This window comes from Furipterus horrens, unplaced genomic scaffold (assembly GCF_987537825.1).
Source record: "Furipterus horrens unplaced genomic scaffold, mFurHor1.1.pri manual_scaffold_12, whole genome shotgun sequence".
NCBI classification, from domain to species: Eukaryota; Metazoa; Chordata; class Mammalia; order Chiroptera; family Furipteridae; genus Furipterus; species Furipterus horrens.
In genome coordinates, this window is record NW_028327182.1 from 4,988,366 (window position 1) to 5,011,760 (window position 23,395).

General features: G+C 45.8%; 2 protein-coding genes across 6 annotated transcripts in view; one reads left to right on the forward strand and one right to left on the reverse strand.

Moving 5' to 3' along the window:
• The window catches only part of VPS36 (vacuolar protein sorting 36 homolog), a 25,908-nt gene extending 17,783 nt beyond the window's left edge, over nucleotides 1-8,125 (reverse strand). The window contains exons 1-2 of one of the 3 annotated variants that reach the window (XM_090258866.1): nucleotides 7,997-8,125; nucleotides 858-926 (exon numbers count right to left, since the gene is read on the reverse strand). Coding sequence is in view for 2 of the 3 variants with exons in the window: in XM_090258865.1 (XP_090114991.1) it covers nucleotides 858-926; nucleotides 7,087-7,182 (165 nt within the window). In the remaining variant the exon portion in view is untranslated. Of the gene's footprint in view, nucleotides 1-857; nucleotides 927-7,086; nucleotides 7,243-7,996 lie in introns of those variants that run through there. The other 2 variants (XM_090258865.1, XM_090258864.1) reach the window with 2 other exon arrangements.
• CKAP2 (cytoskeleton associated protein 2) lies at nucleotides 8,032-20,552 on the forward strand. 3 transcript variants are annotated; one of them, XM_090258862.1, is made up of 9 exons: nucleotides 8,032-8,327; nucleotides 8,733-8,780; nucleotides 10,717-10,795; nucleotides 10,908-11,782; nucleotides 12,255-12,459; nucleotides 13,559-13,729; nucleotides 14,794-14,863; nucleotides 18,482-18,737; nucleotides 20,197-20,552. In XM_090258862.1, exons 1-9 carry the CDS (start codon nucleotides 8,047-8,049, stop codon nucleotides 20,453-20,455), a joined length of 2,244 nt encoding a protein of 747 aa, XP_090114988.1. In that variant the 5' UTR covers nucleotides 8,032-8,046; the 3' UTR covers nucleotides 20,456-20,552. The 3 variants fall into 3 exon arrangements, with proteins under 3 accessions (XP_090114988.1, XP_090114987.1, XP_090114986.1); XM_090258861.1 differs by lacking the exons at nucleotides 8,032-8,327; nucleotides 8,733-8,780 and adding exons at nucleotides 8,407-8,469; nucleotides 9,332-9,402; XM_090258860.1 differs by lacking the exons at nucleotides 8,032-8,327; nucleotides 8,733-8,780 and adding an exon at nucleotides 9,343-9,402 and having other exon boundaries at nucleotides 10,720-10,795.
• The last annotated feature ends 2,843 nt before the right edge of the window (nucleotides 20,553-23,395 follow it).

Genomic DNA, 23,395 nt, shown 5'->3' on the forward strand with positions numbered 1-23,395 from the left:
TTCTGAATGTATATTTCTTTTGAAAGAATCAGACATTAACAGTTCTCAGGCACGCATTATCGACAACAGAAACACCATCAGCAAGGGGACAAAAAATTGGCCCTTGAGGAGCGAAAAGTCGTACTTGCAATGGTTAGTGACCTTTCAAAGAACCTCAGGACGGTATGCAGTTTACCTGTGGAATTAAAATTTCATGGGCTGGGAGGCAGCCTTATAAAAATAATGTAAAGAAGATTATTTATTTTACTGGTGACAATGAACTCTATTCTCAGACACACCCACGTTTTCTGGTTGAAGCTCTTTGGAATAAAGGTATCAGCTCTGTCCATGTGACTGCTCTCTCTTGCTGGAAATGAAAAAATGGGGGTTTCTCCTTTGTGGAGTGACCGCGAGGCTGTTCTTCCTACTGTCTGTGTAAAAGCGGCACTGCCCCACAGCGCTGTCCTCCTGGTGCTCAGCAGCAACAAGAATGGGCCGTTCTGAAGATGAATGAGTTTTTTTAAGGACCCCTCAGAACTGATGGGAGAATTATTCCTGCTGCACATGGAACAGCCGGCATGGGGTAGGACCTGACTGGTGTTTAAAAAACACGCCCTGGCTGGTGTGGCTCAGTGCATTGAGTGCCGGCCTGTGAACCAAAGGGTCACTGGTTCGATTCCCAGTCAGGGCACGTGCCTGGGTTGCGGGTCAGGTCCCCAGTAGTGGGTGTGCGAGAGGCAACCACACACCGATGTTTCTCTCCCTCTCGTTCTCCCTCCCTTCCCCTCTCTCTAAAAATAAATAAATTACAGTTTTTCTGGAAAGAAAAACTTTGGTGATTTAAAATCCAGAAGCAGAGGTAAAACACTGGATCTTACATGATTTTTCTGGTCTCTCCAAATCAGCCGATGTGTACTAAGAAGGAGGGTCCCAGCGTCAAATTTTATCTGGAAAGACAAGATCATCACAACATGTTAATAACACATCACTCAATGTGCTCCAGTTTTTCTTCTGCAGAAACTACACAATAGTACATTGATCATAAATAAGTATTTTGGAATTAGGCTTATCACAAATTAAAGAGAAGCAATGCTACACACTTCCTAAGTTATATATACAGCCTTGCTAAAGTTGGGGAAAACTGCAAACAACCCGATGTGCAACCCAGATGTGAATAAAGTGTGCGACATTCACCCTGGGGACCCCACGCGGGGGTTAAAGGGAGCGGGGAGGCCGAGTTTCACGCACCACTGAGGAGGCTAAGATGCGGTCAGTAGGGGAAAGAAAGCAGCTTACAGCACGTTCCCCGTGGCAGGCAGACAGACAGACGGATAAATATAGATGGATACAATCTCCGTAGTCCCCAAACTACAGGCAGACCCATGCGTGTAGTAGAAAAAGCGCTACACAGAATCCTCGGTGATTGGTTAACAATGATTATCTCAGAAAAAGTGTGGAGGGACAGGGAGAAACAAAGGGCCCTTTTTTAAAAACTTCACTATTGACTGAATTTTTCCCATGAGACCGAATTCGTGTATAACACTCATGAAGCTTGAAAAATAACTTTTAAATACTAAGAAAAGCCAGAAATAAACACAAACACATACAAAATAAGTGTGAATGGGGACTCAACCGATGGCACTGGGACGACTGGGTGGCCCAATAAGAAAAAACAATAAACGTGACGTTGGATGTATACCTAACACACTGCAGCAAAGTAAGTTCTCGATGGATCAAATATCTGAGTGTGAAAAGGGTAAAAATAGCCCTGACCAGTGTGGCGTTGTCCTGCAAAGTGGAAGGTCGCGGGTTCGATTCCCGGTCAGTGCACATGCCTGGGTTGCGGGCCAGGTCCCCGGTCAGGGCACCGGTGAGAGGCAACCAATCTATGTTTCTGTCTCACATCAATGTTTCTCTCCCTCTCTCACCCCTTCCCTCCCCCCTCTCTAAAAATAAACACATAAATCTTTTTTAAAAGATAAAATTATAAAAGCTTTACAAGAATCATGAGAGAATTTTTAAAATAATCTCCGAGTGGAGAAGTTCTTTCTAAGGAAAACCTTAAACCAATTAGCGTTAGAGGAAAAGATTGATAAATCCAACTACACAAATATGTATGCCCATAGTCTCCGCGGCAAAACCACCAAGGGCAAAGATCGCAGCCTGGGAGAAAGAATTGTACCTCATGTCAGACAAAGGGCTGGTTCCCTTACAAAATACAATATTCTTACAGATCGGTAGAAAATAGCTTGTAATCCATTAGAGAAATAGGCAGAGGCTATTATTCATAGAAGGGTCACAGAAAAGGAATGACAAATGACGCATTAATAGGTGCCCAACCTCACTGATAAGAAAGACAAATTAAGGGAGCATCAAGACCCCCCTTTCCTCCATGAGACTGGCAGGATTCCCAAAGTTTGATAATCTTGTGCTGGTATATTGTTGGGGAAGTAAGCATTTGCACACACTGGGGAAGGATGGCCTTCAAGGAGGGCAGTGTATTAATACCTATACAAATACACAAAGCCTTTAATCTAATCACTGCGCTTGTAGGAATGTATCCCACAGATGGATTCACACGTGTGCAATGATATACGACTATGTGATGCACTGCTGTTCGTTAAAGGCAAAAGATAGAATTTACATGTCCATCAACAGGGAAATATACATCCACATGTAACGTCACGTAACTCTGAAATGTATATAAATTATTTTTGTTAAATCAAACATATGCAGGAACATTCTTCTACCCAAAAAGTCCTTGTGTAATAAAAAACTAACACTTCTGACATGAAATTTAAAAAATTGTATTTTTAACGTGAGGTGTGACTGTATTACCAATATCTTAATATTAGTAAGTATTAACTAAGATGGTAAATAAACTTTCATGGTAAGAGACCCACTAAACCATCTAATTTAAATACACCCTGAGAGAGGTCATTCAGCACCACAGAGAAAAGATTTGCTGAGTTCCCTGTTTTCCTCTGAATCAGAAGTAAAACATACACACTATTGGCACTTTATTTCGACTGCCTTCGAAGGTGTTGGTTAATCTTGTGTGTGTAGAAACAAATGAGTTGAAGATATTTAAAAAAAATTTTTTTGCCAACCAAGTAAGACTTGCCTTTTCCAACAGCAAATGTTTTAGCAACTTGATAGTGCATATTGCTGCATCATAGCACAGTAGTTCTGATTAAGAACCTGCACCTTCTATCACCAGAATAACTTTAACAACTCAGGTCCTGTTTTGTTTTGTTTTTGTTTCGTTTTGCAATGATTTCTTTCATTTTCTGTTGTATTTCTTCCCTCCACCAGTTATCACTCCCCAGTCTGTTTTCTCATTTAACATTTTTTCTGTTGAAAATCTAGAAACTATGTTTTAAATCTAAAAGAGAAAATAAAATCACTCATGATCATACCAGAGTGTATGTTTATACACACATGATACACACATGTGATATGTATGAGGTCTGTCCAGAAAATTTTGCATTAAGCTTGAACATTCCTCTGCAGAAACAATCTGGATGATTCAGAAGCCCACAGCTATGGGCAGCTGGTGATTGGCAGCTTCATCACGACAACATGCCCACTCATTTATCATGTCTCATGCAGTTTCTAAGCAAAACATCAAATCACCCAGGTGACTCAGCCCCCCTACAGCCCAGATTTGGCACCAAGTGACTTCTGGCTTTTCCTAAAACTAAAATCACCTTTGACAGGGAAGAGATTTCAAATCATTGATGAGATTCAGGAAAATACGATGGGGCAGCTGATGGCTACTGGGAGAACTGTGTGAGGTCCCAAGGTGCCTACTTTGAAGGGGACTGAGACATCATTGTCCTGTGTACAATGTTTCTTGTATCTTGTATCTCCTTCAATAAATGTCTCTTTTTCATAGTACATGGATGGATACCTTCTGGACACACCTGGTATATATATATGTGTGTGGTGCATGTGTATAATCTTTAAATAAAATGAAGTCATATTCATAGTTTTTTAACATGCTTTTTTCACTTAGCAGCCTATCATTAGCAACTCCTCATGCTGATTAGGACATGCATATGCAATTAACCAATCCCTACAATGGACATTCAGATTACTTCCTGTGTTTCCCTATGTACATAATAATATGTAACATATAATATTGCTGAGATGAGCATCCTCATTCGTTATACTTTAATGCATTTCTGATTCTTTCCCAAGGGTAAATTTCTACAAGTGAAACAGCTATATGAAAGAAAAGAAATATCTTCTAATTCTTCTAGTATATGCTGCCAACTTGCCACTTTACATGCTACTAACCTTAAAGCATTTTTTAGATTAGCTGAGGCTACAGCCCTGGCTGGGTGGCTCAGTTGGTTGGAGTGTTGTCCCATATATCAAGGTCGCAGGTTTGATCCCCAGTCAAGACGTGTAGGGGATGCAACCGATCGACTTCTCTCCCTCCCTCTCCCTAACTCCCCCCCCTCCAAAATCAGTATCCTCAGGTGAGGATTTAAAAACACTTAGGGGAGGCTGTGGAAGCTTCTGTGAATGGAAACAAATGACCCGTCTACACGGCTTATGAAAACAATGAATTATCTAGTATAACAGGCCCAAGAAAACGGTGACTGTGTGTGTGATGAGCAAGCACGGATTGATCCCTAGGAGGCACCTGGCGGGTGGGAAGAGCACAGTCCATGGCAGCTCCACCGATGACTGACATGTGACCTCGGACAGGTCAGTGTTCTCACCTGCCAGCCGAGGGTCTCAGCATCCTCATCTCTGGGACGACTGACTATATGAAACATTACAGAAAGTGTGGCCCCGGTGACTGCTGAATTTCCGGAGTGTGGCATCCCAGGCGTGGGAGTCTGATCAGCAGAGATGAACTCCTGTGTCTCCTGATAACTGGATCTTAGACGAGTCGCCTTCTCTCTGAGTTATTTCCTCCTTCAGTGAAACACCCACTTCATACGCTCATTGAGAGGATTAAATGAGGTTGCGTATAAAGCTCCTCGCACTAATCAACAGGTGCTCTAAATATTCAAGGATTCCAGTGAAAAATGCATTTCACACCCATAAGGAGCCAGAAGATGCAAGGATGAGTAAGGACGCTCCAAGAGTGTCCCACCCGTCTGTCAGCCACGTGCACACCCGCCTGGGACACGTGTTGGGAAGCACAGCTATGAAGGCCAAGCGGTCAAGGGGGCCAGTGAGAGACTTTGAAAGGGACCTCAATCAGGTCTGGGGGCTGATGCGCAGCTTCCGAGAATCTTCAGCCCTGTGAGGTCTGCAAGGCAGGACACAGGGCTGTCCCCCAGTCTGACTGGCCCTCATTGTACTAGGACCTGCTCAGCAAGTGACTGAGCATTTCCAGCCCAGGGACACGGTGGTCAGCCAGCCTGCCTTAGACCTCTGCTTCAATTTCAAGACACCCTCACCACTCCCTCAGCACCCAAGACTAGGTCAAAGGGTCTCGATTAAGTTTTTCTCCCCCCTCTGATACCTACATCTACGTGTCTGCGAAAACAAGAAGAAATTCAAAGGCAAATCCATGCGGGTTTCACCATGACTTTTCACGTGCAGGCACTAACGGTTTTGATTTTTTTATCGTTTTAAGCATATGGAAGTTACAGTAGGTGTCAGCAAGGTGTTCCTCATTCGCATGCTGGAATCAGATAGGACCGCGGAGTGCTGTGCTCTGCAGAAGCGTGACGCCCAGAAGGCCTGGCTGTGGACGGGGTTCTGAAGGTCAACCTGCCCTGGTCACGTCCAGGTCTGAGCGCTGGGCATCATCATACCCGCTGAGGGAGGGCAGGTGCACCCGGCTTCCCTGCATGACGGTTCCAAAGGTGCGACCTTGGCTTATGGAACAGAAACACCTGGCTGTCACTCCCACCAAAAGGCGCGCGCCCGGTTTGCGACCCAGTTCACAACATTGCCCAGGCGGCAAACGCCTAGGTCCAGGCACGTCACTTAAGAAAAAGGCCTGGGCTTCTGAATGGAGACATAATGTCAAGCGCAATAAGCCGCTTAGAGAAAGACAAACAGCGCATGATGTCACTCACGTGTGGCCTCTAATGAACAAACTGAACTAACAAGCAAAACAGAGACCGGCTCAGATGCAGAGCAGGGTCGCAGCTGGGGGGGCGGGCGGGGCAGGGAACGGGCATAAGGGGGACACACGGTGAGGGGAAAAAACACAATACAAATATTAAAATAAAAATGAAGGCGCCCTAAGCGGGGAGCGCACCTGGCCGCCCTGCCCCCACTCCCGGCAGCAGGGGCCTGGGGCCGGCGTCGGCGCGGCCCAGGCAGGGCCACGGGAGGTGTGCACAGGTGCAGGAGGAAGTTCACGAACGGAACGAGGAAGGAGAAACAGCAAGCGGAACTTCTGGAAACTAAAAATGGGTGTTTAAATTTTCCCCTATTTGCAGCGTATACACTTCATCCCGGAGAGGACGCCAGCGTGTCGTTGATGGAGGTCCCCGCAGAGCCCTGACTTCCAGCTCACGTTTGTCCTCAGTTGGCAAACGCTTCTCCAAAAAGCGCTCGACAAAACAAAACTCCTTTCTAAAGCGATTACGAAAGAACACCCCCAAAAAAGCCTTTAGCTTTTTGGCGTTTCAAAGAGACGCGGACTCCGTTCGGAAACGCGCTCCAGCGAGGCGCCCGCGGCCCCGCCAGGCAGCGCCAGAACCCCGGCGGCGCCGGAAGGCCCCACCGCCCGGCCACGGGGACTTGGCCGCGCCGCGTCCCAGCAAAGCGGGGCGGGCCCGCGCGGGCGTCCCGCCTACATCCGCGTCCCGTCTCCAGGGGTGCTGACACCCCCCGGGGGCGGGGGGGCCGCCGCGATCGCCGCCGCGAACACATGCTGCGGCGCCCCTCTCGGCCCGCGCCGGCTGGGCCACCCGGAGGAGGATGTCTGTCGTGGGGGGCCGGGAGGAGGGCGGGGGGCAGCGGCCCGGGTCCGCCCCGCAGGGAAACCGGACGGCGTCCGAGCCAGGGCGCAGCGCTGGGCGGGCGCGGACAGCGCGGGGGAGGCCCGGCAGGCCGGCCCGGCTGCGCGCCGGGGGCCGGGGCCGGGAGCGCGAGGCCGGGCCGGGCCGCGCGGGGCGGGCTTACCTTCTCCTCGCCGTCGTAGATGCGCACCCCGCGCTGCTGGATCACCAGGGTCTCGTTGATCTCCAGGAGGCCGCTGGCCCACACGAAACGGTCCATGGCCTCCGCCCGCGCGCCACGGCCGCTCGCGGGCCCCTACTGAGCGCCGGCGGCCTGCGGCGCCCCCTGGCGGCGAGCTGCGAGCGGGAGGCCCGGGAGCGCGCTTTCCCGAGGGCCGGCGGGGACGCGCCGGCGTGCTTGGAGCGCCCCCTGGCGGTCGTTCGCCGGTGGCCGGCGGGGGCGTCCACCCCATCCGTTGTCCAGCTGGGGCGCAAACCCACACCTTCCCGGGGGCTTGCATGGACCCCAGACCGTAGCTTGGACCTCCTTACTGTGCATTATCATTTCCGCACATCTGTGCTGTTTGTGTGTGTGTGTGTGTGGCAGTTTCCAGCATGTTGCCACGTTCAGGAAGAGCTGTAAACAGTTTCCCCCAAAAGAAAACGTACGGCCTGAACTGGTTGTACACAGCTGGGATGGAAACCCAGGGCCCCGACTTCAGGTGTGATTTTGATTGCACCTGCAGCCCGAGAACTAGTCCGAGTCTGCACAGCACGCCCTGTAAGCCTTCGCCCTTTCCCTGCTAGGGATTAAACCCCCGAAGCACCGAGAAACAATGGCCATGCCTTGACTAACGACCCAGGACGCGCTGTTAAGCTAAAGATAACATCATGGCCCGAGGTGTGTTTCGGCTTTGTGGGCAAATAAGCTCCGAGCCCGTCCCCTCATCTGGGACCCAGGAGACGACGCCGTGCCGGTTCACAGCCGTGACGCGCCCTCCAAGGCCTGGCAGTGAAAGGGAAATAAACACCCAGCATCTGGGGGGGTAGCCGGCGCTTACCGCCTCCGCCACCCCCTCGGTGAACACGCCCACCTTTAATAAGAAGCCCAGCCAGACCGCCCTTTTTCCATCCGCCGTCCTTGATGGACTGTGGGCGTGTAAAGGCGAGTCCTGGCCGCCACAGAGCAGGGACCTTGCAGGCGGACTCAGGCCGCTTTCCAAGCCCGAGAAGAAGCGCGTTGTTTAGGTTTGAAATCCTGGAGCAGCCCGAACAGCAACAGGGGGACGCAAGACCCGCCCAGGCAACCGTAGCCCAGGCCCCGCCCCCTGCGCCCATTGGTCTATTCAATTCTCGCGGGCACCAATGGGCGGAGACGGCCGCGGCGGCGCGCCATCTAACGACCGCGCTCCTGCCGGGGAGGGAGTGCGCCCGGCTTCGGTTCCAGGCGTTGCGGAGCGGTCAAGCCGGAGACGGGTCCCCCCACTTCGCACTGCGATGAGCACCCAAGTGGTGTCACGCGGCCTGGTGCTCCCCCCGAATTAGAGGGTCCGGTTCGCGTCCAGAGGTGAGGGCTGCGGTGGCGGGATCTGCGCGGCGGGGCTGGAGGGTGGATGGCCCGGGCGCAACGGTCAGGACCTGGGGTCCGCAGACGCGCTGTAAGCCCGATGAACGGGCCACGTGGCCCCTCGCGGCTGCACTCTGGCCGGCGCGGGGCCCGCTCCGTGGCGGGAGCGTTGCGGGCTGAGCACCTGGCGCGCAGTCGTTGCTGGCGGGGCGCGGGCGCGGGCGCGGGGCACTGGCCCCCCACTGGGGACGCCGTCTATCCAGGCGGCGCCGCGGGGCTACGGGCGGACCCGGCGTCGCGGGCCGGGCTGCGTCCGCGCAGGGCGGGCCCCCCTCCCGGAGCTGGAGCAGCATTTCTAGGGAGCCGCGGTTTGTCTCATCCGACGCCAGCGAGTTCACGGCCCCGACGTTATGGGAATCCGCGCTCGGCTAGGTCTGCAGAAGGAGTGCCCTTATTTCCTGGGCTTGCGAACGGGAAAACGGAACGCAGGGAATCTCCCCCAGCTCGGTGCTGGGCGGTGAGACGGAGCTTGGAGGCTCGCGCCCGCTCGTCTACCATTTGGGTTCCTAACGCTTGCGTTCAGCGCCGTGTGTTGACAATGACGTTCTCCAGATGCTTCACAGTAAGACGGTGGATAGATAATGTGATTCTCGTGCAGAGGGGTTGGGGGGCCTTTTACAGCAACGGCCTCGTAAAAAACGGGAGTATTTCCCCAAGGCAGTACTGAATCGGGCAATTTCCTGTTCTACACAAGATGCGATGTTACGTAGAGCGTGTGTCGACCTGAACGCTTTATTTAGTCAATGTTTAGTTGACGTTATTATTGTAACTAATGTTGACTTGCGCCTCTTTTGTTATTTAGAGCAAAGAAAACAAAAACTCAAGGAAGAACAACACTTTTTGCATACAAGCAGGAAAATCAATATTATCCAGGTGAGGTCAAAAAAAAATTTTTTTTTTCTATTTCCAGTCTTGTAAACCTACATCAGAGCTGTCCAATAAAAAAGTAATGTGTCATTAAAAGTTTTCCAGCAGCCACATTTTAGAAGGTTTTTTTGAAGATGAGATGAATTTTAAGAACATTTTATTTAATGCAACATATCCTGTGCTGTCATTTCAACATGTAATATTTTTAAAAATGGAGATATTTTACATTCTTTTTGGTACTAACTTTTCAAAATCTGGTATGTGTTTTACACTTTCACACATCCCAATTTGGGTTGGCCACATCGTAAGTGCACAGAAGCCACATGTGGCTTAGTGGCTATCTTGTTGGATTGCACAGCAGTAGATCAGCATTTCCTGTGTAAATTAATTCACACGCCAAGAGGAAACAACGTGAAATATGCATTTTTACCAAAATATTGGCTTATGGTTTATACAGCGCTACAAAGGCCAGTCTTTGTATAATTTAACATGGTTATAGTCAGAGCTGGTACATGCGGTGAGGGCAGTGTTGGTCTTTGGGAAGTGGCCCTCCTAAACGTAACCTCAGTCTTCTATAAGACTATATTTGTGTTGTTTTGTTAAAATTTTAAAAACAGTGCATGGTTGTGGCTAAAACGAAAACCCGTACATGTACATAAAGCAGAAAATCAAAAGGTCCCCTCCCTCCTGGATATAACTGCTGGTAACATCCTTCCAGGCTCTGTCTGTGAACCTCAGAGTGGAGGCTTGAGAGCGCTCAGGGCCAGAGCCCGGAAGCCTGCCACGGCAGCAACAAATCTCAGGGCAGTTCCAGGGTCTCTTTGAGTCCGTTTACTATATTAAAATGGTAAAAATAATGTAGACACACCACACATACTCACGTTCAGAAAGTACAGATGATACCACAAGTCGGATAACATGTCAACAGTAGGTAAATCTGGGTAAGGACTATCTGGATTGTCTTTGAACTATTTATAATTTTTCAGCTTTATATAAGCCTGGCATTTCTAAATAAAATATTTTTTAAAATCTTAACTTTATAAGTTTTACTTTGGAATAAACATTTTCATAAATTGCATAGTTCCTTGTTTGAAACCAAAAAAATACAAAAATGATCTTAGGCTTTTGATCTGAATAACGGAGCCGACAGGGATACCATATGTTGAGATGGGAGGAGTGGGGGCTTAGGGGTGCTGTTTTGACCATGTTAGGTTGGAGGTACCAGCAAGACATCTAAGTGGAAACGCCAAATGGTTATATGTCTGAAGTTCGGGTAGTTTTTAATATTCTTCTATCCCCCACCCTGTTTTTTTTTTTAAGTAGTAGAAACCAGAGAGTGATGGCATCTGAGGGTGAGGTCCAGGAAGAGTCAAAAGTTCTCAAACTTAAGACAAAAATGGTAAGATATGGACATCGTCCTCAAAACTGCCCTTTCCCCTATTTCCCTTTCCTAAACCATTTCTGAAAGAAATGACTTCTGAAATAACCCATGTCTCAAATAACTCTTTTAGGCCGATAAAGAAAACATCCATAGACCTACAAAGAGCAAAAGTAATATAACAGTGGAGAAAAATTCTATTCCGTTAAAACCTTCTAACGGATTAGCCAATTCAACTATAGCAATTGATACACGTAATTTGGAGAATAATGAAACTCTGCAGTCTTTACCAATTAAAGATGAGCCCCAAGGTCGCCGTATGACCTTAAGCCAAGCGTTCCACATTAAAAACAATAATAAAAAGAAACAAGTGACTACAGAAAAACCGAAGCAAGATGCTAATATGTTCAAGAAACCTGTGCTTGGGTCTTATCGTGGCCAGATAGTTCAGTCTAAGGTTAATTCGTTTAGAAAACCTGTACAAGTCAAAGACGAGAGTTCCGCAGCGACAGAGAAACTTGCGACTACTGTCTCTAAAGCCACAAAACCTCGGCCTACTGACACCAGCAGGGTCACAGAGAAAAGTCACGGAGCCTCAGCCATGACGACTGCCGCTAAAATTGGGAGCACTGTGTCTCAGAACAAACAGCTTTTGCGTCCTCCTATCAGAAGTCACTACAGAAATGCCCCTAATACCCAGGACTCCCTGAAGCAAGGCATCAGTAGACCCTCTGTCCATGTTACAGTTCGGAAAGGGTCTCGTGAAAACGAATTAGTACAATTAAATACAGTTTCATCTAGTGTCAAAACCAGTGCTTCTCAAGAAGTAAAAAGAAATAAAACACTATCAAGAAGCATGGCATCTGAACTTACAACCAAGCCTGCTTCATCCTGTAAAACCAAACTGATGGAAAAGTCCAGAACCATTGACCAGCGCAGATATACGATTGCGAAACCGACGATTGATAGTAGATCAGCTCAGTCCAAAGAAACTGCGGAAGAGAGAAAGTAAGTAGACGTAATTTCATTGGCTTAATCTAATTTCATTGGCTTAATCTTCAGTAGAGTGCCGTTTGGGAATTTGGTATATCATTTCCTTGAATGTATTTGAATTTTGTGTGTGTGTATTGTCGACTGTCATATGTAGACAAATTTAAGCAAATTTATCTTATGGAAAAGTATGGCCTGTTACTGTGTTTGATTGTGTTTTATTAGGTTCTTTTATGTGACATAAGTTAAAATACTTAATAAAATTGGGAAATATTTTATAACCCCATCTATTTAAAAATTCTGTGTCTTTGAACATATAATAAACGTTGATATGTTTAATGGGTTTGTGTGTGTGTGTGTGTGTGTGTTTCAAATCTGTGAACTATGCCTAGCTCTCTTTAAAGACTTGAAATACTGTTGACCTTTTCCTCTGTTTGACGATGCTCTCAGAAATATCATAGTAACGTGCGGATACTGCTCCTTATCACAGAGCCCGTCTGAGCGAGTGGAGGGCCAGCCGAGGACGGAGCCTGAAAAGGCCCCCCTGCTCGGTAGTGACCCAGCCCGTATCCGAAGGACAAAAGGAAAAGCCGCTGGGGTCCTTCTGGACCACCATGGCAGAAGAAGATGAACAGAGATTGTTTACTGAAAAAGTCAACAAGACATTTTCTGAATGTCTAACCCTGATTGATGAGGTAGGGTCTCTGTTATATTTGTATAGTCATTTGTAGTTTCCAAATTACCTTCATAAATATTATCCCATTAAATTACATTGTCACTCTTTTGTGACCAAGTCACTGGTGTTATGTAGATTTGCTGTTAATTGTGAGATTATTTCTCTTTAGTCTTTAATGGGCTGCCTTTTCATTGAGTTCATATAAATATATCAGAAGGATAGATTTTTTTTTTTTTTACTTGAGTTAGAAATATTCCTCTATGATGTTAATAATTTACCACAGACTAGCAATACAAATTAGTGAGTCATTATCATAGGTTAAACTCAAGTTAATTAAAATATTTGCAAACTAACTCACTAATCTCAGCCAATATCATTGTGGTCTTGAACTTATTGTAGTTTTACTGTTTGGACCAAAACTTGATGGACTATAGTAATTAACTCCAGAATGTTTTCTTTATTTCCTGACTACTCTATAATCTTACTTTGGTCACACTGCTGAGTTCCAGAGCAAGACTGAATATACAGAGTGTGGTTTCAAACCTTACTCTAGTCTCCATGAGCATCTAAACTTTCTGTAGTTCTGAGGACCAGTGAAATTTATCATCAGGGAAACTGATTCAATTCTTATTTCTGTTTAGCTGGAGTTTTTTATTGATATTGAAGCATTTTTCTTTCCTATTACTTAACTATATATGACTCTTAACTTACATAAACCATTATAGATTCATTTAACCTTAATATCAAAACCTGACAAATGTGATTTTAAAACCTGCAAGATATTTTCATTCATAAACATTTGGTAGACACAAAAAAATCTAAATAATTAACAAACGGAATCCATGATGTATGAGGATAAACATCAAGTCCAAGTAGAGTTAGTTATTTTTTTACTAATATTTTTCCCAACTATTATTTTCTTGTGTCTTGTGCTTATGACTTATATGCTTCTTACTAGCCATTCAGAATAAGTTTGGAGTAAGGAGGATAATAGTGAATAGTTTTATGAATTTTCTGTTATTTTTCTCTCTCACTGGTCTTGATTGTAGTGAGCTTACTTGATTGTTCATACTTTCCAGGCTATAAGACATCACTCACTTTATTTCTTGATATTTTAGGGATGCCGAAAAGAAGAAATATTGGACACACTGAATGACCTGATTAAAAATATTCCAGACGCCAAAAAACTTGTTAAATATTGGATATGCCTTGCACGTATTGAACCACTCACAAGTTCTATTGAAAATATTATCTCAATCTATGAAAAGGCCATTCTGGCAGGAGCTCAGGTAAGATCAAAACTTACCGATTTTTATTAATGACACTAAAATATTTAGAATTATTTGGAACACATCATAGCATAACTTAATAAAATTGTGGTTGTCTATGTAGAAGTGATGAATGTTTAAAGGCCACAAGAACTGCATGTTGTAAAAGCTGTTTCTCAGCCCTCTAAAATTTGCTCACATTCTAGGGATGATCAGACCTTAGAAAACGGATACCCTGTAAGCTGAAATGCACATTTAATGACACTGCCTGGGAGAGCTACTTTAGCACAGCTTGTCCTTCTGTACATTTCCTAGTTGAGAAATCTGGGAAATTGAATTTTACTATTAAATTTTATTTATAAATTATTTACAGAGTTTTTAAAAACTTCATTTTAGCCTTTCCTTAGGAAAGGTCTACTCCTAATAGTCTCAGCAAAGCCACACACGCTCTAGGACCTTTAGCCTGAATCAGAGGCAGGTACCCCGCCCGGATCCTCGCACCGGCTGTTCCGTGTAAAACACTTGGCCGAGGATGATTGCGTTTGGCCAAATCTCCGCTGCGAGGGAGCAGCGGCCCCTGCCGCGCGGAAGCACAAGGATGTTACTTGGGGCGGCTGGTGGCCGTGTGATAAGACGTGCAGCGGGGGCCGGGACTCACACAGAGCAGCGGTGTAAGAGAGAGCCGTGGCCCTAGAGCAGATGCTGGAAAGCGGGGCTGGAGGTTAGCGGGAAACCCGAAGGCCGGCTGGGCTAGCGGCTCAGGGCCAAGCTCTGGGCAGAGAAGAGCCGAGCCTTTATGCAGCTTAGCCGGCAAGCCGTGGTGGTTAGCAGAGGCTGGAGAAACACTGGGGAGGGGACATTTTAAACTGATGAAATTCTACCCCTTAAGTTCGTTTTTATTTTCTCAATTGGAAAAGACAGCCATTTTTTCCATTTGAGCGGCAAAATAAGTGGTCTGAGAACCACAGCCTGGTTTTGAAATACAGACTTCAATCAGTGCGTTTACTATTCTCAAGTTGGACAGCATAGTGTCTGAGAGTATAAAGCTAATACGCGTCTACTTTCTTTATTTAACAAACATCAAGCCTATTGAAGAAATGCGACATGCAGTTGTAGATATTCTAACAATGAAGAGTCAAGAAAAAGTTAAATTTGGTGAGTAGTTCCTTTTCTTTCCTTGAAGTGAATTGTGACTTCATTAAATTTCGTTGCGGAAGTATTTTTATTTTACTGTTTTTAATTTTTTTTTAATATGTAGCTTGATCTTTCCTTACCTCTGCTGATATACCTGAGATTCATGGTGGTGTAGTACAAAGAATTTTAATTAGGAGGTCTCATTCAAAACCCACATTTGTCATTGAGTGTCTGTGACACTTACTGCTGTCAACCTTAATTTCCTGCCTTAAGACTGAGGCAGTTTGACTAGACGAACCCCAGAGACACTTTATACCTCTGCAGTCCTACCGCGTGTTCTGTGCTCTACAGAAGCCCAGTTAGGAGCGCTCTTTGCCGGGAGCAGTGACTGAGAAGCGGTAAGGGACTCATTAGCTGTTGGGTACATAAAACATAAACATTTCCCAGATTCAGTTATAGGCTGTACCAGTTCCCGTGGACGTTTGCAAGAAATTTCACCCCTTGTCTGTAAAATGGAGTCTTCCTTAAGATTCTTGGGCCCTTGAGTGACATATGTGCTGCCTGGGCAAAAGGAGTTTATAGTTGTGAGTACATGAAGCACAGTTCATATCAGATTCTGTGGCACGTAGTAAGTTCATTAAACTTGAACCATTGTTACTATTAACTAGCTTAGAAGAGAGGAAAAATCACTACATACAAGTGTAAGCTAATCTGGTTCTTGGTTTAGAGTTATTTCTTTCTGATTTTTTACTATAACTGTCAGCCAGTCAGAAATATCCGAGCACCTATTTTATGCCATCATTGCTTGTATCTGGTTATTTTCTTCTGATTAATTTGATTAAAAGTGTCAGTTTGAACTTTTTAAGGCTCCTGCTATATGATGCTACATTGCTTCCCTAAAAATACCCTTATTTTCAAATAAGATTAAAATACTGAAATTCTAAGTATGTTATACATGTTTGGCGGGGCGGTCATCTTTTACCAGCGGTGTGTCCAGTTCAGCAGCAAGTATTTCAGTTCATGGTTGCTGTTAATATGTCCCCAGTGAACATACAGAAGATGCAAATGACCTGGGCTTACTCATTACATTCAGTGAAGGAGCTCAGGCAGGCATGGTCAGGGAGCAGGAGGAAAAACCAGGAAAGTCCTAGACGGATCCCAAACAACAGGAGAAGCGGTTCGGAAGGACCCAGCCTGGCAGAATGAGTGAAGGAGTCCCAAAGGCGTAAACCTCTGGTTAGACAGTGAATGAGCCGGGGGAGTAATGCACAGCGTGGCGACTCAGTGAGCAGCAATGTCCTGCACACTTGGAAGTTGCCAGGAGAGCAGACGGTCAAGGTTCTCGTCACAAGAAAAAGTTAATTTGGAGACAGATGTTAACTAGACTTACTGTAGTGATAATTTCATAATTACGTAAACACCGAATCATGCTCTGCACCTGAAACTAATATAATGTTATATTTCAATTATGCCTTTGTTTTTAAAAAGTTAATGGAAAGAGTAATCAATCCTGAGTCTTACATGCTAAAGACAGCAGTTGGAAATCAGAATTTCATTTTAAAAGCCGTCCTCATTATTCTCACTGGCTCTGGAGATACGGAGGAAGGGAAAACTGTATTGAAATCTGGTTCTGTTTTCTATTTTTCCTTCATAGAATAGCACTAGTTAGTGGGATCTTTTCTGTCAGGTAGAATATTTGTCTTTAGATAGAAAAGAAATGCTATCAATAAACTCGTGGCTTTCGGAAGTAGCAGGAGAGGCGAGCTCGGCTTGGGTCTGCCTCTCAGACGCCTCCGTCCCCCGTTTCAGACTTGAGGTTTCCCCTGAACCTGACCTTCCTTTGGGTTCCCCTTCTCAGTAACGGGGCGCTGTCCAGTTCCCACCGGGGGTCCTGGGATTGTATTTCACTCCGTCTTCCCCTCGTCCTGCGCCTATTCCCCAGTCAGTCAAGTTCAGTTTAACTCCGTGAGCATCTCCTCAGATCCGTCTGTTTCTCTTCATCCGCACTCGCGACTGTGGCCAGGACTGCCGGCAGCTGTCACCTGGGCCACAGCCGCAGTCCCCTAAGGTGCCTGCTGCCTCCCCTTGTTCCGACTCACCCTCCGCACTGCGGTCCGGACGCCCGCGCTGACCTGCGGAGCCTCCTGCCCAGCCTCCCGTCCTCTCCCGCTCCTTCACATCCCTGCCTTTCTTTCTTCCCTTTTTTCCTTTTTTCTTTTCTTTTCTGTCTCACCCCTGGGTCTGTCCAGGCCAGTCTTCTACTTCTCACTTATTCCTCCTTATCCTTTAGACCCCAACTCAAGTGTCATTTTGGGGGGTCGCCTACCCTTTTTCCCCCATCCAACTAGATTAGATGCCTCTGTTTTGTGCTCCCTGTTTTTTCCCTCTGCACAATAATTAATGCACTTGATTGCTTGTTTGCCTTGTCCTGTAAATTATAACTTGATGCCTGGTCGTCCGCACTTCGTATCCCCAGTCCGAGTGTCTGTGCCAGGCGCTTAAGAATTTGTTGAAGAACCCATATTCCCCTCTCCGCACTCCAGCGTCTTCTCACTGAAGGAACCACATTCAGTTTGTCATGTAACTGAAACATCTCTAACAATTTCCTGCTAATCAAATCTAGAGGTCTCCTCAGCTTGATGGATTTACCAGCTGTCTCACAAGTACTCCACATCTAACATGTATTTTGAACTTTGTCTTTCCAACCATGTCTCCGTCTCTCCCTCCCAAAAAAGAAGAGGAAAAAGAAAGAAAATTTCTTCCTCTGTCATTAAAGACTCCAAAGCAAGACATTTTGGAAGGGATGCCCCGATACATACACTCACCCAGACATACACATGCATTCGTTTGTTCACTAACTCCTAACCCAGAAATAACTTAACCCTGGCTCTCCCTTCTGGCCGCCTGGCTTGGACTATTACAGCAGCTCTGTCTTCTTACCGTCACAGGTTGTGAGTTTTCGTGCCATGCCATTCGAAACCATCCCTTTTTGTGACCAAATCTAATTGTAGCTCTGTCTCGCCAGTGATTTTTTTTTTTTTTTTTTTTACCAAAGTTCTTGCCCATAAAGTTTATTACACTATAGACCCCTGCCTGTCTGAACTCATCAGCTCTTCCCTACATCATGACCTTGCTCCTTACTTTATATTCTAAGCCCACTGGCCCTTTAATGTTGTCTTAGTAGATTTTTCATTTTTAAACTTCATACCGAGATCGTCTCCCTTGCTCTTGTCAAGTACTCATTTGTCAAAGCCCAGCGTAAATGTCACTCGCAAAGTCTTCCTAGCTATCTCCCTGTGCCACAAGCAAGGCCAGTTATTTCTTTTTATGGGTTCTTACCTCATTTATAACCTTTTTATTGTTTTATAATTACTTTCAAGCATGTCTCTTCCGTGGAATGTGAACTTCTTAAAGCACAGGGATGATTTCATTCTTACATTTGAATCTATCATCCCTGACACATAGGTGTTAGTAAATATTGTTAAATAGTTGTCAGCAATATTTGCTTAGAAAAAGTGGTTAGGAGGTGGCATGGTCCTTTTATTTTGAAAATCTGGCTCACTGTGAATAACATTAATGTCTTCTGATTTTGTTTTCTAACTTTGACCAAAAGCGTAACCTGTAAATGTATTTCTATAGGAGAAAGTTTTGAGGAGACTTGTACAACCAAGGGACAAATCCAAGAAGTCAGCCCTGAAGATGCTAGTGTTAATGTAGAGTCAGAAAAACCTGAAGTGGAACATAAACATCATAAAAATGTGGTATTTCAAGATTATGAAGGCGAGCAAGTTGACAAAACAAAAGGCCACATCAACGAAGTCAAAACCCCCAAAACAGAAGCTGAGGACAGTTGCCTAATTAAGTACAATGTGTCTACTACTCCGTACTTGCAGAGGTAAGCTTTGGGAAATGTCAAGTGCTGTGCTTTATGCTTCGGGGTAATAAACGGGGTTATAAAAATCCTTTCAGGTAGCTTCCAATTAGAACTACTTTTTACTAGAACAGTTTCAAACAAGCTGAATGTCATTGGGCCATCACCTTTTATTTATTTATTTTTTTAATTTTTTTTTATTTTTGGTTTTTCAATTACAGTTGTCCCCTTTTCCCCCAATTTCTCTCCCCCACCCAGCCCCCCCCCCCCCTGCCGCAATCATATCCCTCCCCGTTGTCCACGTCCATGAGTCATTTATACACGTTCCTTGACTAGACCCTTCCCTTACTTATCCCCCTTCTCTCCCTCCCCCTCCTCCCTATTGACTGCTATTCTGCTCTTTGTTCTATTTAGTTCCTTTGTTTGTGTTGTTCTTTAGTTTCCTGTGTTAGGTGATATCATATGGTATTTTTCTTTCTTTGCCTGGCTTATTTCACTAAGCATAATTCGCTCTAGTTCCATCCATGTTGTTGCAAATGGCAGGAGTTCCTGCTTTCTTTCTGCTGCATAGTATTCCATTGTGTAAATGTACCACAGTTTTTTGATCCACTCATCTGCAGACGGGCACTTAGGCTGTTTCCAGCACTTGCCTATTGTGAACAGTGCTGCTATGAACATAGGGGTGCATAAGTTCTTTTGAATTGGTGTTTCAAGATTCTTCGGGTATAATCCTAGTAGTGGAGTCGCTGGTTCAAAAGGCAGTTCCATTTTTAATCTTTTGAGGTAATTCCATACTGTTCTCCATAGTGGCTGCACCCGTCTGCATTCCCACCAACAGTGCAGTAGGGTTCCCGTTTCTCCACATCCTCGCCAGCACTTGTTGCTTGTTGATTTGTTGATGATGGCCATTCTGACTGGTGTGAGGTGGTGTCTCATTGTGGTTTTTATTTGCATCTCCCTGATGGCTAATGATGTTGAGCATTTTTTCATGTGTCTATGGACCTTCTGTATGTCCTCTTCGGAGAAGTGTTTGTTCAGGTCCTTTGCCCATTTTTTAATTGGGTTGTTTGTTTTCTTGATGTTGAGTCGTATCAGCTCTTTATATATTTTGGAGATCTGTCTGTGATGTCATTGGCAAATATGTTATTTGCTTTTCCCTAAATAGTGCTATATTGGAAAAAAAAATTTTTTTTTACATCACTTTATTTAATTGCTGTTGGTGCATTACTGATAACAGTAGGGTTTGGAAATTCAACAATTAGCCAGTTTTAGAGCTAGTCACATATCTGTTGTGCATAAGTTGTAACAAAAATTGAGGAAAGAAGAAGTTCCATGTTTCAGGGAGCTTGCAGTAGTGCCTCTAGAGGACAGTCACACGGGCACACAAGTGATGGCACAGTACGTAGCACCCAGATACAAAGGGAAAACGGTTAACGTGTTTTTGAACTCTGGGACTAACTGTTGATTTTTTTTTTTTTTTTAGTGTAAAAAAGAAAATGCAGTTTGATGAAACAGGTTCTACATTGAAAGATCTCAAGTTCCTAACACCAGTTAGACGTTCTCGGCGTCTTCAAGACAAGACTTCTCAATTGCCCGACATGTTGAAAGACCATTATCCTTGCGTGTCTTCGTTGGAGCAGCTAACGGAGTTGGGAGATGAAACGGATGCTTTTATATGCCGCCCTAACGCGGCCCTGTACCGCATGCATTTGGAGAATGAACCAGCAGAGAAAGAAAGCTAGGATAAGAAATGGGGTTCCTTTCTTTCCTGGGTGTTCTGTTTGTTTGTTGTGGCCTCATTTGTCTCTTAGGTCAGGAGTTGGACAGGTACCAAGTATTCAGGGCAGTAACCTCTTACTAATATTCACATAGCAGGCGCTGCCTTCTGTATACCAGAAAGCTAAATCCTTCCTTGTCTGTCTCAGCAGACTAAGATTTTCTCCAAGGCAGGTCAGTTTTGTCAGCTAGTTTACTGTGGTCTTTTAGTAATAATTAATAAATGTCATTATAGTTTTCGTGGTATTTCTAAAATAACTAATACTTAAACTTGCTGTGTAATAGAAAAACTTAACTGTTAAATCAAGTCCCCTGAAACATGATAGTTATATACTATTAACAGTTCTCTTCTTCCTACACACATATCACTAATAAAATTGTCTTTGAACTGATACTCAAATGGCATATCTCTACTAATTCTCCGTTTTCAAGTATGTAATTAGTCATTGTAAGAGGTCAGATAATTTTAAAACTAATATGAATGTAGTTGAAAATCATATACATAGGCTCGTTTATGTTCATATATTCCATTTGTGTAATAGCACATACTGTGGTCTTCACATGTTCTAGAGAATAGGATTTTTATTCTTTTAAAACTATGCCTAATATGTAGACAATAAATTAAAATACCCACACAATGATGTTTCAATGCCATTTATTTCAACAAGTATGAAATGTACTTTAACCACAGTGAATAAATTGAAACCCTGCCTTTGGAACTATGTAGTGGTATTTGACTTGAGGTTTTCAACATTTAAAAGTATGCGCTTAATGGTTGTTTTGAAAAATAATCTTCTCTAAAATTGTACCTTAGAACACTGAGCTTTTTAACATCTATAACATAAGGTTCGTTCGATTATACAGCATAGCTTAAAATACCTCTAAAAGAGAACTTGATATAAACCGTTCTATATTTGGACACATTTTATGGAGTGTTTTCCCCTTCCCCGAGGGAAAATTTGTCTCTAAATAGTCATAGTTACAGACATGGGTCAGCTCCTTTTCAGGTGCTTCAGAACAGTTCCGTGTCTGCCCTAGGGTCTGCTCCAAGGTAAATACCTCTGTGGCGCATGGGCTTTCAGAATCCCAGCTCTTAGCCTTTCTTTCAACCTTATGTAACCATGAAGAAGTCACTTCATCTTTCCGAAAGGTAGAGATGGTCCCCTCTGGCCACTTGGTACCATGTTATCTGCCCATCCCCCTGGGCGATCGCCAGAACGGACCCCTGACCCAAGCTGGACAGTCCGAATCCTTTCCACAGGTGCTTAGAATCAGGATGGAATTCATCTCCAGGTCGGTAGACCTGAATATGTCAATATGAGGCACTGGGTGACCTGCGAAGGTTGGGGAGCAAAGGTCACCAGTCAGCAGAACAAGGAAGTACCTACCCAGGGAAAAGCAGACTGCGGCCTGGGGGCTTCCTGTGTCAAGGAAGAAGCCACAGGCCTTGGATGTGACCACCCACCACGACTGGCCTTGAATTGGAATTTACCTTCCCTCTCTGAGTCTGTAAGGCCTCCCCTGAACTGGCCACGTGTAGTATGTGGCCCCTTTTCATCCACACGCCTGCAAGGGCCCGCGGGATTACATTGGGCCCACCAGAATAATCCAAAATAATCGCCATATTTTAAAGTTGGCTGGTTGGCAACCTTAACTACCTGCAAGCTGAGTCCCGCTTTGCTATGCAACCGAAGACGTGCACAGATCCCAGGGAGCGGGAGGAGGACATTTCTGGGGGGCATCCTGCCCACCCTCCACGGGGACACTCGCCCAAGGTCACAGGCAGTGAGCCGAGCGCCGTGCCCAAGAATTTATCCACACAGGCCGTTCGCTTAAGCTGGAGACAGAACTGAAGTTACTAGGGGTACACTTCCCCCTCAATGCTATTGGAATTGGTGTAGGGCCACGTGGAACGAAAGGCGCCTTTCGTAGGCCCGCCTACGCCGAGAGCAGCGCTTCCCGCCCGACCCACGAGGCTTCCTTGGTCCGCAACCCGAGAGACGACCGTTGGGTCCGCCCCGCGGAAGCGCGCCCGGCGCGGGGGCGGAGAGGCGACTGGGGTCGCAGGGAAGCGGGTGAGCGCGCTGGTCGGGCCGGCAGCCCCGGGAGGGAGGAGCGCGGCGTGGGGCTCCGGGTGCCGAGGAGCCCGCGCGGGTCGGAGAGAAGGGGAGACGCGCTGGCCGAGCGCCCAGGTGCGGTGCAGGGGCGCGGTGGGGCGGGGCGGGGCGGCTGCCCGCGGAGTGGGGACCCGGGAGCAGAGACTTGGTCGCGGCGGGTGAATTGGATGACTGTCTCCTGCGTGATGCGGGCACCCCGCGCGCACCCTCCCAGCCTCAGCTGTGCCTCGCGCCTGGCACTTGCAATCACTGTTAGTTTTTGCTGGGCACGCGAGGGGCCACCTTTGTCACCTTCAGAGCGGGCAGAGGGGACCGGCTGTGGTTTCCATAGGGAAGTGTCCGTGGTTGCTGATTTCTCACTCACTGCCTGTAACTGGAATATGGGAAGACTCGTCCCCTTGTTATATGGCGCGGTAAGTACCAGGGGTCACCGACAATAGGGACAAAGAATTGTTTTCCTTCAGGTCCCCAAATACACGGGAAGACCTCACTGTTCCTGAAAAGTTGTCTTGAAGACAATGCATCTGAACTGGTTCCATGGAGAGATTTTCTCCAGTCGCCTGGTAATTCTGTGACCAACAGGAATGCAAATGACGGTTTACAGGCGGCAGTACCACAGGTTTTGGTCTGTGATGTTTGCTTTACCTGCCTTGCTGTCTGTGCCCCATGATTCCTTGTGGTGTGATTTAAAAAGAACATAAAACACTACAAGTAAGCTTTCTGAAAATGAAGTAAATTCAGCCAGTGTTTTCTTCTTTTTTGTAATGAAAATAAATCACCTTTCTAAGG

Coding starts and splice junctions, on each gene's coding strand:
- CKAP2 (XM_090258862.1), top strand. CDS start 8,047: ATGGACTGTGGGCGTGTAAAGGCGAGTCCTGGCCGCCACAGAGCAGGG. Junction 12,460..13,558: donor GTCTAACCCTGATTGATGAG/GTAGGGTCTCTG, acceptor TTGATATTTTAG/GGATGCCGAAAAGAAGAAAT. Junction 14,864..18,481: donor TCAAGAAAAAGTTAAATTTG/GTGAGTAGTTCC, acceptor GTATTTCTATAG/GAGAAAGTTTTGAGGAGACT.